This window comes from Echinops telfairi, unplaced genomic scaffold, assembly GCF_000313985.2.
Source record: "Echinops telfairi isolate 266 unplaced genomic scaffold, ASM31398v2 ScPeMD7_3;HRSCAF=10, whole genome shotgun sequence".
Taxonomy (NCBI): Eukaryota; Metazoa; Chordata; class Mammalia; order Afrosoricida; family Tenrecidae; genus Echinops; species Echinops telfairi.
In genome coordinates, this window is record NW_022103899.1 from 31632330 (window position 1) to 31645607 (window position 13278).

The 13278-nt window shown below is 45.2% G+C and overlaps 1 protein-coding gene across 1 annotated transcript in view; it reads left to right on the forward strand.

Annotated features, from left to right (window-relative positions):
- PARD3B (par-3 family cell polarity regulator beta) overlaps nucleotides 1-13278 on the forward strand; it is a 1175277-nt gene that overhangs the window by 1089048 nt on the left and 72951 nt on the right. The window contains exon 22 of the mRNA XM_045296697.1: nucleotides 12057-12136. Within this exon, the coding sequence (XP_045152632.1) occupies nucleotides 12057-12136 (80 nt within the window). The remainder of the gene's footprint in view (nucleotides 1-12056; nucleotides 12137-13278) is intronic.

Here is a 13278-nt window from a genome sequence, read left to right on the forward strand (position 1 = left end):
TGCCTCTTTTCCTGTGGAGATATAAACAATACCCTCCCCTTGGGTGGGTTAGCACTCTGTGGCCCCCAGTCTTGAGTCTTGTACCATATGACTGACACCAGACATGGATAACAAGAAATAAAAATATATACATCTGGAATATAACATACAAAAATATAACATCTGGAATGTTATTTTTTATAAATCATAATATAAAAAATCATTCTTACTATGCTAATAGACACATACATCTATATTAAATATGTTATGAATATCTTTATTACATATGATGTGTATTTCATTAATCTACATATTAAATTAATTAATATCTATGTGACATAAAGATTACTAGGAAATTGGAGTTCGGGCATATGGCTACAGTGACATTTAGCACATTCAGAATGTTACCAGACAGTTCACAGATTCCAATCTTTGATCCTCAGGATCCTGTGGACTTTCTGATCTGATGCTTTAGCTCTCAATTTAGGAAATATGCCAACAGTATCTTTGGGGCTCACTCGAGGCAGCATTGTAAGTGAGAGAATCACTGCTTTCTAGGATGTGCACATCTTTGTTCAAAGGCAGCCTTTGCCTCTGAGTAGCTGTGTGAACACAGTCAAGCTACTGAACCTTTGTTTCGTGTGTGAAGTATGGGCTGAGGAGGCACTGGTTCCAACTCAGGAAACTGATGGTGGGCTTGTCTCGGGGAGTCCCCTCCTTCTAAGGCCTGTCAGTGAGTAACTGGAAGGTGCCCGTTGACTGAGCTAGAAAAAGGCAGCATTCTGAAATGCATAGGATTTGACATAGATTTCCATGTTTAGTATCTATGAATGAGAATACATTGTAAATACACTAGAGGGTGTACACAGTATCAGAGCCCTTGTGGCACAGTGGTTAAAATACTTGGCTGCTAACAAAAAGGTAAATGGTTCAAGCCTACCAGCTGCCCCACATGTGAAATATGAGGTGGTCAGCTTCTAGAAAGATCTGCATCTTGGGAAGCCCTCTGGGGCACTTCTAGGCTGCCTGCCAGGGTCACTATGAGTCGGAATCCACTCGGTGGCATTGACTTTGTAGCGTATGCAATCTCGGGTTAGCCAGCCCAGGTGGTACAAAGAGTTGAGTGTTTCATTGCTAATTGAGACCCATCTAGCCACTCCTTTGGAGGAAGATCAGGGTATGCTTTCTGTAGACTGCACCCAGGAAAACACTGCGGGGCAGTTCTACTTTGTCGCATGGGGCTTCTATGAGTCTGAAGCAACTTGACAGCACCCAAGAGCAACAGCAACACGGTCCAGTGATAGGACGCTATGAACTCCTACCAGACAGTTGAATGAACGGTTAGAAGAGTAGCCAATTAAACGCCTCTAAGTTTGAGACATATGTTGAGAGTCAACACACGTTTGTCTTAGGGTAGTGAGTGAGAAACAATTTTACCCAACCCAAACTAAACTTACTGCCATCAAGTTCATGCAGACGAATAATGGCCCTGTAGGACAGGGGAGAATTTCCCCTTTGTGTTTTGAAGACTTCTAAATCTTTCTGGGAGAAAATAGCTTCATCTTTCTCCCGAAGGGAGATTGGGGGACAACACTGACCTCACAATTAGCAGCTTAGCGTGTAGCTCACCAGACCATCACGACTCCTTAACAGATTTCAGTAAAATAAAGTAGCAGAGGAATAAATAACTCACGTATTACATCTAAGAAACCACTCTAAGCCAAGTTTAATAAGTGCTAGGTACTAAGATCTAGTGATTAAAGATTGCCATCCCCCACGTTAGTGCGTTGAAATGGCCTAGTGTGGGTCACTTGGGATCGGATAAGCAGGTGGTTCGCTGCTCCAGGAACCACAAATTGAAGAACATACAAGAACCTTTCAAGATCTTTTGAAGTATAATGTTTTCTGTGATAGAATAATATCAATTAGCCTATAAGGAAGACCAGTTAATACAACTATTATTCCAATTTATGCACCGACCACTAGAGCCCATGCCGAAGAAATTAAGGAAGACAAAGTCATACATAATAAGATGTGCAAAGACCTGGAGTAAACAAGCCGGAAATTCCTCCCTGGAGGCCGTCACAAAAACAAGGTTTGAAAATGGGCAGACTAACAATCAAAATGTTTCATCAACGCTGGAAGTGCTCACTAGTCTTATCAAGAAATCAGGAAAACAACTATCATGGCTCTGCTGAAGGAAAGTACTGGGCAAATACCTTCTCATCATAGTTGGTGAAATGCTCGCCCAATGCTTTGGTGGGGCCATGCAAAGTGGGTGTGTGAAACTAATTGAGGGGGTTGGTCAGTTTTGCCATTCCAGAAGCAGGAACAGAGAATCCCGCGACCAGCAAGAAGAAGAACCAGGGGCGAACGGACTGTGTCCCAGAGCCCCTCAGGGAGAGGGAAAAAGGAACAGATCCAAGACCTTGAGACAGAGCAGGAGGCTCCCGGTCAACAGAAAGGGCAATGCTGAGTGTCTTTGGGCAAGAAGCGGACTTGCAGAGGGGGGTTTCTCTGGGGCATTTTCCAGAACTAATGGAGCTTTGTAATGCTTGCCCGAGCAGGGCACACAGGCTGAGGGACCTTGTCGGACTAAGAAGCAGAGTTACAGAGAGAGACACGCATGCTTATACAACTGAGAAGAGGTATGATGGACAAAATAACTATATCCTTAGCACTTTGTAACCTGTTTCATTCCCTAAGAAGCCCCTTGCCTGTAAGTGTTGTCTCTGAGCTCTGGGCAGCCAACACAATAGATCACCAAACCTAGGAGGGACGTTGAGGGTGGGAGGGACACTTGGCGTCAGAAGTTGAAGAAGGCTACGGTAGAAACAGGCCTGGCCTCGGCCTTCTAGGAAGCTGTCCTCCTCGGGCAGCGTGGAGTTGGGTCTCTTCTCCGTGCTTAGCTGGAGGAACTCAGCAGTGACTTCCACACCGTCTCTTCACTGGCCCACTGACTGAGACTGATGCAGGGGTGTGCCCACTTCCCAGGAGATGAATGGCCACCGTGGAGGCCGCAGGAGGCCCAGACATGGAAACCACTGTGAGGCTGGCACAGGACCAGAAAATGCTCCATTCTCTTTAGAGAGGGTCGCTGTGAGCTGAAGATGACCTGATGGCCCCTAACCCCACCCCAAACAGGGATGACTGTGAAGAACGTTGAGTCCCAAGTCAGCGATGCACTGTAACAGCACGGTTGGCAGTTCAAACCCACCAGCTCTCTCAGAGAACGGTGAGGCTGTTTACTCCCAGAAAGGTCTACAGCCGCAGCGATCCTGGAGGTTCGCTATGAGTTGGATGCCATCCTTGGCGGTGGGTTTGTTTGAGGTGGGGAGGTGTTGGGTGCGGGGGTGGGGGGGTAGGTGGGATTCCTACCCATGGACAAGAAAAGACAAGAAAGTAGATGCAGATTTCTAAGGGCACGGTATTCCTCATAGCTTCCCCCACTCCATGTTTTCATCAAACCTTTGTCTCCATATGCGTTTAGATTTCAGCCAGTGTTGCAGTATCTCTATTTGTAGGTAGACAGATGAGGGAGAAGGAAATGAGGAATCGTGTCCGGCTCTTTAATTAAAGACAGAATCCGAATTTGCTCTTCAAGCTTATTGGCTAGCCGCAAGTGCACACACACACACACACACACACACACACACACACAGCCCATCTGATAGATGAAGCCAAATTTGTAAAATTGTATCCAAATCATAGTTTCTATGGTAACTGTATCTTAAGCCTAAACACAAACCGAGCCAAGCAGGAGATGTCTGATTTTATTTCATCAAAGACAATCAGAAGAGAGTTCATGCGGGTTATGAAGACCCAGGGGCCCAGTGTGGATGCAGCCAGTGTTTAGACGGCCTGGCCTAAAATTTACTTCTTCAACCCCAGTGAGTGCTTCGTAATTCCATAATGCTGCAGACTTCTCTGCAGCCCTTCTTGCTCAGCTTTAAAATAATTGTTATGCACTTAACAACACAATCACGTGTATACTGATGTTGATAGCATCCACATTACTTATTAATTAATAACTAAATCGATGGTTAACATAAATGTGTTATCTTAACACGCAAGAGACCTGTAATGAACTCTCACAAGTTGGAAGGACCCTCGAGAGTCTCACTCATATTTCACCAGGGAGGGACCTGGCGGCACACTGTGGGTAAAAGGCAAGAGTTATTTTTAAATATTTTTTATTTTCTGTGTTGTCTAAACTAGCAGATGTTGTAGGCTGGCCTGTGAGCTGAATACCCAGTTATTTGACTAAATTACTGAAATCAGATTAGGGAAAATAAATACTTCAGAAATAATGATTTGAACGAGTGGGCGTAATTTTGCCTCTGTAGACAACATGTTGGGAAGTATATATTTCAGACCTAATGTACTTCTCTCCGATTACCAAAAAGAAATCATTTAGCAAGCTATTTTGACAACCGTTCCTTCTGGTTTAACTGGGTTCTGCCTCAAGCTCCCCTCCAAGCAGGGAATGTCTGCCCTAGCAGAATGTCTTCATGTTCAAGTGTGCTGGCGGCCAAGGGCAGAGCTTTCCTCAAGACCTGGCCATCAAGCTGCTCCCTTGCAAAAAGATTCCTGCCAGCTTGGAGTGAGGTTGGTGCATCAGTTGTATCCGTCATGAGACTCACTTAAAATGAAATGCACATCCCCTAAAAGGGCATCTCTACTTTGAGACTTCGCATCATAACCTTCCAAGGGGTCTGGCAGCCTGTGACCCTTGGGGATCTGATTAATACCTATTTGTAAATGAGCGTGTTATGTACAAGTGGATAAGTCGAATTGCAACGTTACACAACCTTTCCATCACAGCAGCTTTTAAAGGCCCTCAGGAAAATTGACTCACGGGACATAAATTACAATGCTGGCAAAACTGGTCCCCAACCTGTAGATGCTGGAAAACATTTTCATTTTGAATTGTTGCCGTTGCTTCTCATCAGACGTTTGCCGGAAAATGTTGTGTGCCTTATCTTTTATTTCTAATAAATTGTTAAAACTGTTTGAAAGGGCATTAAATCTTCCCCTCTCCCATTAATCGGCAAAGGGGGGAGGGGGCATGGTGGGGGGGTAAATGGCCTCTTTAGTATATTGCTTTATAAAACTGCTGATTCCAGCAATGCCAGGCTGGAAATACATACTAATTTAAGGAACCCTGGTTGTAAGCAGCAAGCGCTTGCTTTTGTTAGAGAAAAGACTAATAGCTTTATTTTAACAAGGCTCTTAACACCCCAGACATCAGCAAGGCTTGAGTGAATGAAATTGGGAGAACTCCCATGGACTAAAAGCATGTTAATTCTCCATTCCTCCCCACCGCCAACCCTCCTGAGAGTTTGTCATTACCCAGCCCTGGGGGGGGGGGGGGAGGGTGTCACACAAAAGAGACACGGAGGTGGGTGGGAGCTAGTCATGTCGTTTGAAGGGGCTCTCTGAAGTTTTCACTTCTTGAGCGGTGTCATGAGAGTCAGATAAAGATGTTCTAAATCCAGGCGTAAGTTTGTTGTCATGTTACAGTGTTGTGGTGAGGCTAGGTTTCTGTGAGGGCTTTTGTTTTTCTCAAACATATATTTAGGTCATTACATTAAAAAAGAAAAATCCTGCATGATACTAAGTGCGATAAAGGACTCCTTAAAAAAAGGTTTTTAATTGGATCAAAGCCACTGACCTTCTTTTTGTGTGTTGAGGGAAATTACCGAATAAGGATTTCTTCAAGCAGAAACGGCCCTGGGCCTTGTTGAGCAGAGAACAGAATGAGACCAGAGGCTGCAAAGGCCCCAGCCTGTTTTCCTTTCCCCACACCCCTTCTCCAGTGGCTCGGCTTCCTATGAGCCCAAACACACCTCCTTAGGATCACCTTCTCCTTGGCGGTCCTCTTTCTGCAATTTCCTACCCTACATTTATAATAACTATTTGCACAAGAATCTATATTGCCACTGTTTCTGGTTACAGTATTAAAACTTGATCAAACCACCGGAGGAAGTTAAATAAAGTATGACTTGCCTACATAATGGGGTGTTACACAGCCATTAAAATTCAAATGTGAAATATATTTAATGACACGGGAAAATGCCAGTAGTAAGCAGGGCTTGGGGAGGGTTCTATGCACGCTCAAAGCATGCGTGTCTTTCTAAATGTTGACAGAGGTCATCTTTGGGTGGTTTTTCCACTATAAGCATTCAAAGAGAAAAAGCAGTTAAATATACTTTTAAAAAAAAATAATGGCACATGATTTACTCTCATGGCATCCATTTTCTAACCGTAGGTCCCTGAGGGAGAGGACTTTTTCGTACCTCTGTGTCTTAAGAGTGCCGAGGGGGTTGCTCTGCTTAGGAGACACTAAAGGATGTTTGTTTCTTGAAACTGTGAATCCGTTTGTGGACATGATGGCGTCAGACAGCACGACCAGTGGGGGTGTGTTTATCAGAGTCCTGTCAAGAGAAGCTTGCGATCTACAAGGAGCTCATAAAGATGTTCGCGCCGCCCAATCTGGCATTCTCTTCCCATGAGCCCACCTGAGCAGTTGTCAACTCACCACGTCACTGTCGATTTCAACAGACACTTTTTTTTTTAAGTATTGTGGTAAAAATAGATGGAACCAAGCCCTTACCAGTTCAACAAATTTAACATGTAGAATTCAGTGAAACTAATTATATTTATCATGTTGCATAACTATTACCATTCTCCTTTTCCCAAAAGCCATGGTGGTCTAGAGAGCTACGGCTTGAGCTGCTAACCTCAAGGTCAGTGGTGAGACCCCATGAGCTCTTGCGACCGAGAAAGAAAAGGCAGTCTACCCCCTCAAGGATCGATGGTTTCAGAAACCCAGAGGGGCAGTTCTGTGCTCTCCTACAGGGGCACAGCGCCGTGAGTCCACCTCAACTTGATGACAGTATTTTTTAGTTTTTCCCAAATTACTCCACCATCATTAACAAAAGCTTAGTCCACCCAAAACAATGAATCCCACCCCCACCTCCCATTTCTTCTCTCTCGCCTCCTGGAAACAACTAATAAACTTTAGTCTGTGTCCATTCACCTTGTTCATAGAAGTGGGGTCATCCTGTATTGCCCCTTTATGGACTGACTTCTCTCGCTTGGTGTTTTCACAAGTCACCTGCGCTGTAGCATGTATCAGGACCTTGTTCCTCCGTCTGGTTCAGTGCTGCTTCCTTGCATGTGTGATGCCACATTTTGCCTATCCATTCATCTGCTGATGGACATTTAGGTCAAGTGTATCTTTTGGAGAGCAAGAGCCAAGAGGGATTCAGTGAGCATTGGTGTGCAGGGATTTTTGTTTTACTTTTCTTTGCATTCTTGCAAAGGGTTGTTTGTTTGTTTGTTTGTTTGTTTGTTTGTTTGTTTGGCAGGGGGGGACTTGGTCTATAACTAGGATTGGGATTACGGGGTCATCCAGCAGTTCTACGGTCAACTTTTGGAGGAACCATCAAACTGTTCTGCAGAGATCGGACCACTTTCCATTCCAATCAGCACTGGAGAAGGATTCTGATTTCTCTTCACCTCATCAGTAGCAGTCATTTTCCGTTGCCTTTGCCTGTGCATTTTGTAACAGTTATCCCGGTGGGGGTGAGGAGACACCCATTGTAGTTTGGGTGTACATCCCTCTGATAGAGTGAGGAGCACCATCTCTACTCGGGTTCCCCTTTATTCCTATCTTGATGAGTGCCACCATGCCCACCAACTTGCTAAACTCAGAAACTTGGGCATAATTGAATGATGGGCTGTTATAAGGTTTGTAAGAGCTCTCTAATAAAGTGATCACTAAATAAAGCAATCACAGGAACTTGGGTATGATTCCAGAGACATCCCTCCCATACTCAATCCATCCTCCTGACCGTACCTCGTTTGCATCCTTTGCCTTCCTTGTGGAACCCTTAATGTCCACCACTCTCATATCTGGTCCAGACTATCACTGGACTGCCACACGGTGGCAAGGACAATCTGTCTACCTGTAACATCAGACTTTGCCATCGCCTAAGGCAGCGATTCTCAACCTGTGGATCGTGACCCCTTTGGGGGTCAAATGACCCTTTCACAGCGTCGCCCAATTCATAACAGTAGCACAATGACAGTTATGAAGCAGCAATGAAAATAACTTTATAGTTGGGGGGTCACCACAACATGAGGACCTGTATGAAAGGGTCGCGGAATGAGGAAGGTGGAGAACCACTGGCCTAAGGGTGGAGTAGAGTTCCTTGGAATGGCATCTGAGCTTCACCAATACCGGTCCATGCCTGGATCTCCAGAGCTGGGCTCTGACATCAGACGGCATGACCTTTGTCTCACAGCTACCACTTCCTGACGATACAACCTTAGACAACTACAGTGAACCCTCGTTTATCGCGGTTAATCGGTTCTAGACCCTACCGTGATAAATGAAATTCCGCGAAGTAGGATTCCTTATTTGTAAATCAAATATTTTTGTAGTTAGAGCATAGAGGACATGAAAAAACACCCTTTAGTCACCATTACACTCGTATTACCCAATTTATTAAATGAAAAAGGGAAAATACAGTAAAACATTTTGGACATTACAATTATCATTTATTATTTATTATATTATTTATGGCATCTAGTTTACAGTATTACGTATTTCACATACAGTATTATTATACATAGTTCTTACAAATACTGTAATCAATAGCCTATGAAATGACTTAAGGGATGTACTCTACAGGTGGGTCGCTGTCTTTTTCCTCTGAAGGAGCCGGTGTAGGCAGTGGGTGCTGTTACGCAAAAAACGCGATAGAGTGAAGCCGCGGAAGTCGAAGCGCAAAGTGGCGAGGGTTCACTGTACTTCAGCTTCTCATCTCTAAAATGGAGGGAGTTGCTGGCATGCTTGAACCAGGCTATTGGGGTGGTTGAATGGGACCATGCAAGTCAACTTTCTACCCTTGTGCCGGATGCACACGCAGTACAGCGTCGACGCTAAATTGACGTAGTGGCGGAAATGATCATAGCCATAGGTAGGAGCATCCTTTGTCCTGTGGTTGCTGTTACCTATGTCCTCTTCCTAATAGTCCTAATATCCATGGACCTTCTGTTTTCTGCCTTCCCTGAACACACCGGGCTTTTATTGTATCTCCATGTGATTGCGCATGTGCACCGTGTCCTGCTACCCCAGCGCCGTGCTTTCCCGATAACGCCTCATTCATATTCAAGTTGGGGAGGAAGCGTCACTACCCACATTAAGCTGTCTTCAGCTTGCCCAGGTGAACTTGGGAGTTCATTCTTTCGGAGTCCCGCTGCCTTCATCCCCGCATCCTCACACTTCCCCGGGAGCAGTGATCTCATCACACCCTAACTCTTGCAGGCAGGTCTCTTGAAAGCAGGACTGTGTTTCTCCTTGGCTATCTGTCCAGTGTCCGGCCTAGCATTAGGGTTCAGGACATGTTCTGAATGCACTAACCAAATGCCACCATTAATGATGTTGCAATATGATTAGAGGCGCAAATGAATACGAGAATAAGTAACAAACGTATTGCTATAAAAATCATAGAAACCTTTATTCAGCAAAACGCCAAACAGCAATGTTATTGTTTATCCACATATCCTTCATCTAGGTCTGGCAAATACTTCTCACAGTAGTATTTTCATTTTTCTAATCTGCCTGTGAAGAATTCTGAGGTCTTGCATTTGCACTGCATCAAAACGGCAGTTCAGACATCCACAGAGGACTCTAGTAATGCTTCCTACCAATGTGTTTAGTGTGTGGACAAAAAGAAGCTGAAGTGGCAAGGTCACGGCTGTAGGGTAGACGCCATAAGGTTCCCATAGAAGGGCCCTTCGACCTTAGAAGAAGGAGCGTATCCATGGTCTCGATGACAAAAAGAAAACTTCCTCTTGTAACTGCCCTGGCATAGTCTCACAAACGCAGTTTTAGTTTTCTGTGTCCTGAAAGAGAGCCTTATCAGGATCACCCCCTCCGGAAAGCCCCCCACCCTCCACCCACCCACACAAAAGAAAACAAAGTCGTCAACACCTGTGCTCGGCGTCTCGGCTCGGAATTCAACTGACCAGCAGATCCCCTCAGAAGCCATTGTTTTGAGGAGATCTTTTTTAAAAATTAAGGCACCCCAGCCAGACCGAGAGAAATGGAATACTGGGAGAATGCGCCTTCAGTGATCCACAGGCCACAGAGACATGCCTCAACGTGTTTTGTCTGAAATAAACGCAAACGTATTTGGACCAGGACAGTTTGCTTGTCAGGGTGGTGGTGCTGGTGGGGTTTTGTTTTGCTCACCCTCATGTAAACACAGTTGGTAAAGAACAGAATTGGATTTTGAAGACTGCTCCAAATTTGGCTGCTGGCAGGAAGTCTTCCTTGGTGCCTCCAGCCCCAATCGATGCTAATGCTGAGCGCCTCCTGTACGGTGCCTGGTCACGGGCTACTCCACATCACGCTGAAGTATTTGATTTTCAGTGCTCATGTTCTCAACAAGACTCGGTGCTCCCTAGAAATAAGGATCGTACTCTAGTCTGTAGACTGTCGTGTGTAGGTTGCTGCTCAGAAAAGCAACAAGTGCAGTAATTCTTCTTCATCTTCCTTATTCATTTTCTAGCTTTCTTATATACGTGAGGCGATTTAAATGCCACAGTCAGGTCAAGTTGGCGTTAGTCCTCCTATCCTGATGCCATAGTCTTCTTTATTTAATCCGCTTTCTCAGATCACTTGCTTGGTATACAGATTGGAGAAGAACAGTAAGAGGATACAACCCTGACGTATACCATTCCTGATTTTAGACCATGCAATGCCCTCTTGATTTTTTTTAACAACTGCCTCTTGGTCTACAAGGGGGTACCCCCAAAAAACAAAAGCTGGAATTGCGCTGGATGGAGCAGAGCTTCCATCATAGGCACCTTCCCCACGAGGCAAGCATCAAGCAACTCGCTCTGAGTTAGTGCACCCAGTGGTGTTGCCCGGGAAGGTTCTCTCTGGTCACAGTGAATTTTTTTCCTAAAAGCGGTTTCACTCAAGCCTCAGTTTTTTGGATGGCCATTTTAAGAAAAAAGGGTGCAGCTATGAAATTTTGTTTCTTGCTTTTTTCCCCTGATTTTCCTAGAATCATACTTCATGTGTCTATATTCTAATTATTATGAAGATTTGCAGCTCTTTTTTCTCATTTTGACTCGTGCCTTACCAGAAAACAGAAGTTCCACAAGCTTTATCTCAATCATACTTCATGTAAGCCATTGAGTCGATAGTGGCTTATACCCAGTCCTCATTAGTTAAGGAAGGTCTCATGTCAAAAGTACCTGTAAACATACAGTCCTTGGCACCACCAGGAAGAGCCTTGGGAGATGTGATGACAACAGTTATTGAAGCCTTCTCTATGGGATCCTGAGAAAAAAAGGGGGGGGGCGGGGAGTCAGTAGGTAAAAGCTAAGCACATTTGGGTAAAGTATAAACCTTAGCTTATAATAATATTTCAATATCGGACAATTAACAATAAGAAATATACTTTGCTAGTGACAGATTGATAATAGGGGGAATTGAATACAGCTCATATAGGAACTCTACATGATCTCCTAAATTTTCCTACAATTCTAACACTGCTCTATCAAAACAACTCTTTCTCACCGCCACGAGTCAGTGCAGACTCGTACTGACCCTCTGTGAGTTTCCCAGACTGTAACTGTTGACAGGAGACCAGTGCCCAGTCTTTCGCCTGCAGAGCTGCTAGTGGATTTGAACTACCAACCAAGCAGATCGCAGGCCAATGCGCAACCACGACACCACCGTAGGCTCTAGGGCTCTATGAAGTAAAGTCTAATGAAAAAGAAACTAGAGTGTATGGACTAGCCCTCACTCGGGGACAAGAAGGAGCCAGTTTGACAATGACCCTTTCAGAAGGAAGTGCCTTTGCCATTTCGTGTCGTGGGTGTGGCTTGGTCATCAATCCCTACAGTGAGGCTGTAAGGCTGCTCGCTTGTCCAGGATCGAGTCTTGGCAAGCGGCACCAGCATTTGTGCACTGATTATAATTTTGTGATGCCTGTCAGGAACCAGGGTGTATAATGCAGCTTTGTCTCTAATTACTTTTCTCTCCACAGGTGCCTGGAAAGGGTCCAGATGGAAATGCACATCACCTCCGCTTTGAAGGGATGGAGAGACAGTATGCCTCCTTACCCAGGTAGAGCACCGAGGGGTCCCCTGCACATGAAGCCTTTAGAGAAATACGCATGTGATGGAAAGCTGGCTTCTGCACAGGGAATACGTTAGCCTTGTGTCTTCCTCCCTGCTGTCTGCTGCAGCTCTGGTGCGTCGTCACCACTGTGCTAATAATTGGAACACTTGTGGCTTATTTGTTAAGGGAAGAAATAGTATATCATTGCAATTGAACATGTCAGCAAGAATATTGGATACTGAATGGAAATCCTAAGCCATTACTATAAAAATGGGATTGAACAGCCTGCACCGAGCTTAGAGACCATAAACCAGTAAATCCTGTGTCCTAGGAGTTCCCCACGAGCAAAGGCGTGCCAGCCTTCACCTTGGGGCTTTGTGCGGGTGTTAAAAAGCAGAGAGAAAGGTGAACCTGGGAAGGTGTTCTTTGCTCGATTTAGAATCCGGCTGTGTTCTCTGGGCAATAAGCAAATATTGCTGAGAGGCGCAGACACAGAGAGGGAAAAGGAACAACGGCGTGGGAAAAGAGTCAGGCCTAACATGATCCACTTAGGCTGTAACGAGACACCCCTGACAATGAGATACAATTCTCAGAGGTGTGGGCGCTCCTCTGTGAGATGAAGCATAATTTCAGTCTGCTATCAGCAGTGCCTGGCAAGAAGGAGGCCTTTCCGAGATGACTGTCCAGCGGCTGTGGGAGTTCAGGAATGGAGAGGGTCAGAGAAAGAAAGCAAACAGGCTCATATGCCAGCCAGAGCACTGGGAGGCTGTGGGATGTTTCTTTTTAAAAGGGGGGCCAGGGTGGGGGCAGTGCAGGGGGAGGACCCCCAGTAGGGCTTCTTATTGAGTTGCTAACTCAGAGGTGGAATTTCTGCTTTGAGTTGCACATCAGCTCTACTTCTGCCTGTGGATTTACAGAAATCACCCACTGCGGGGCTCTGGTTAATGTGTTTGCCTTCTAACTGAAAAGTCAGAGGTTTGAGTCCCCTCAGAGGCGCCTCGCAGGAAAGACCAGGCAACTGACTTGAGAAACCAGGCCCTGCCGGCTCGCGAGTCACCTCGGCTCCGCAGTAACGAGTCAGTTACCACACAACACATACGCTTTGGTGGCAGCTACTCCTATAAATAGGAGATTGCTTTTCAAACAAA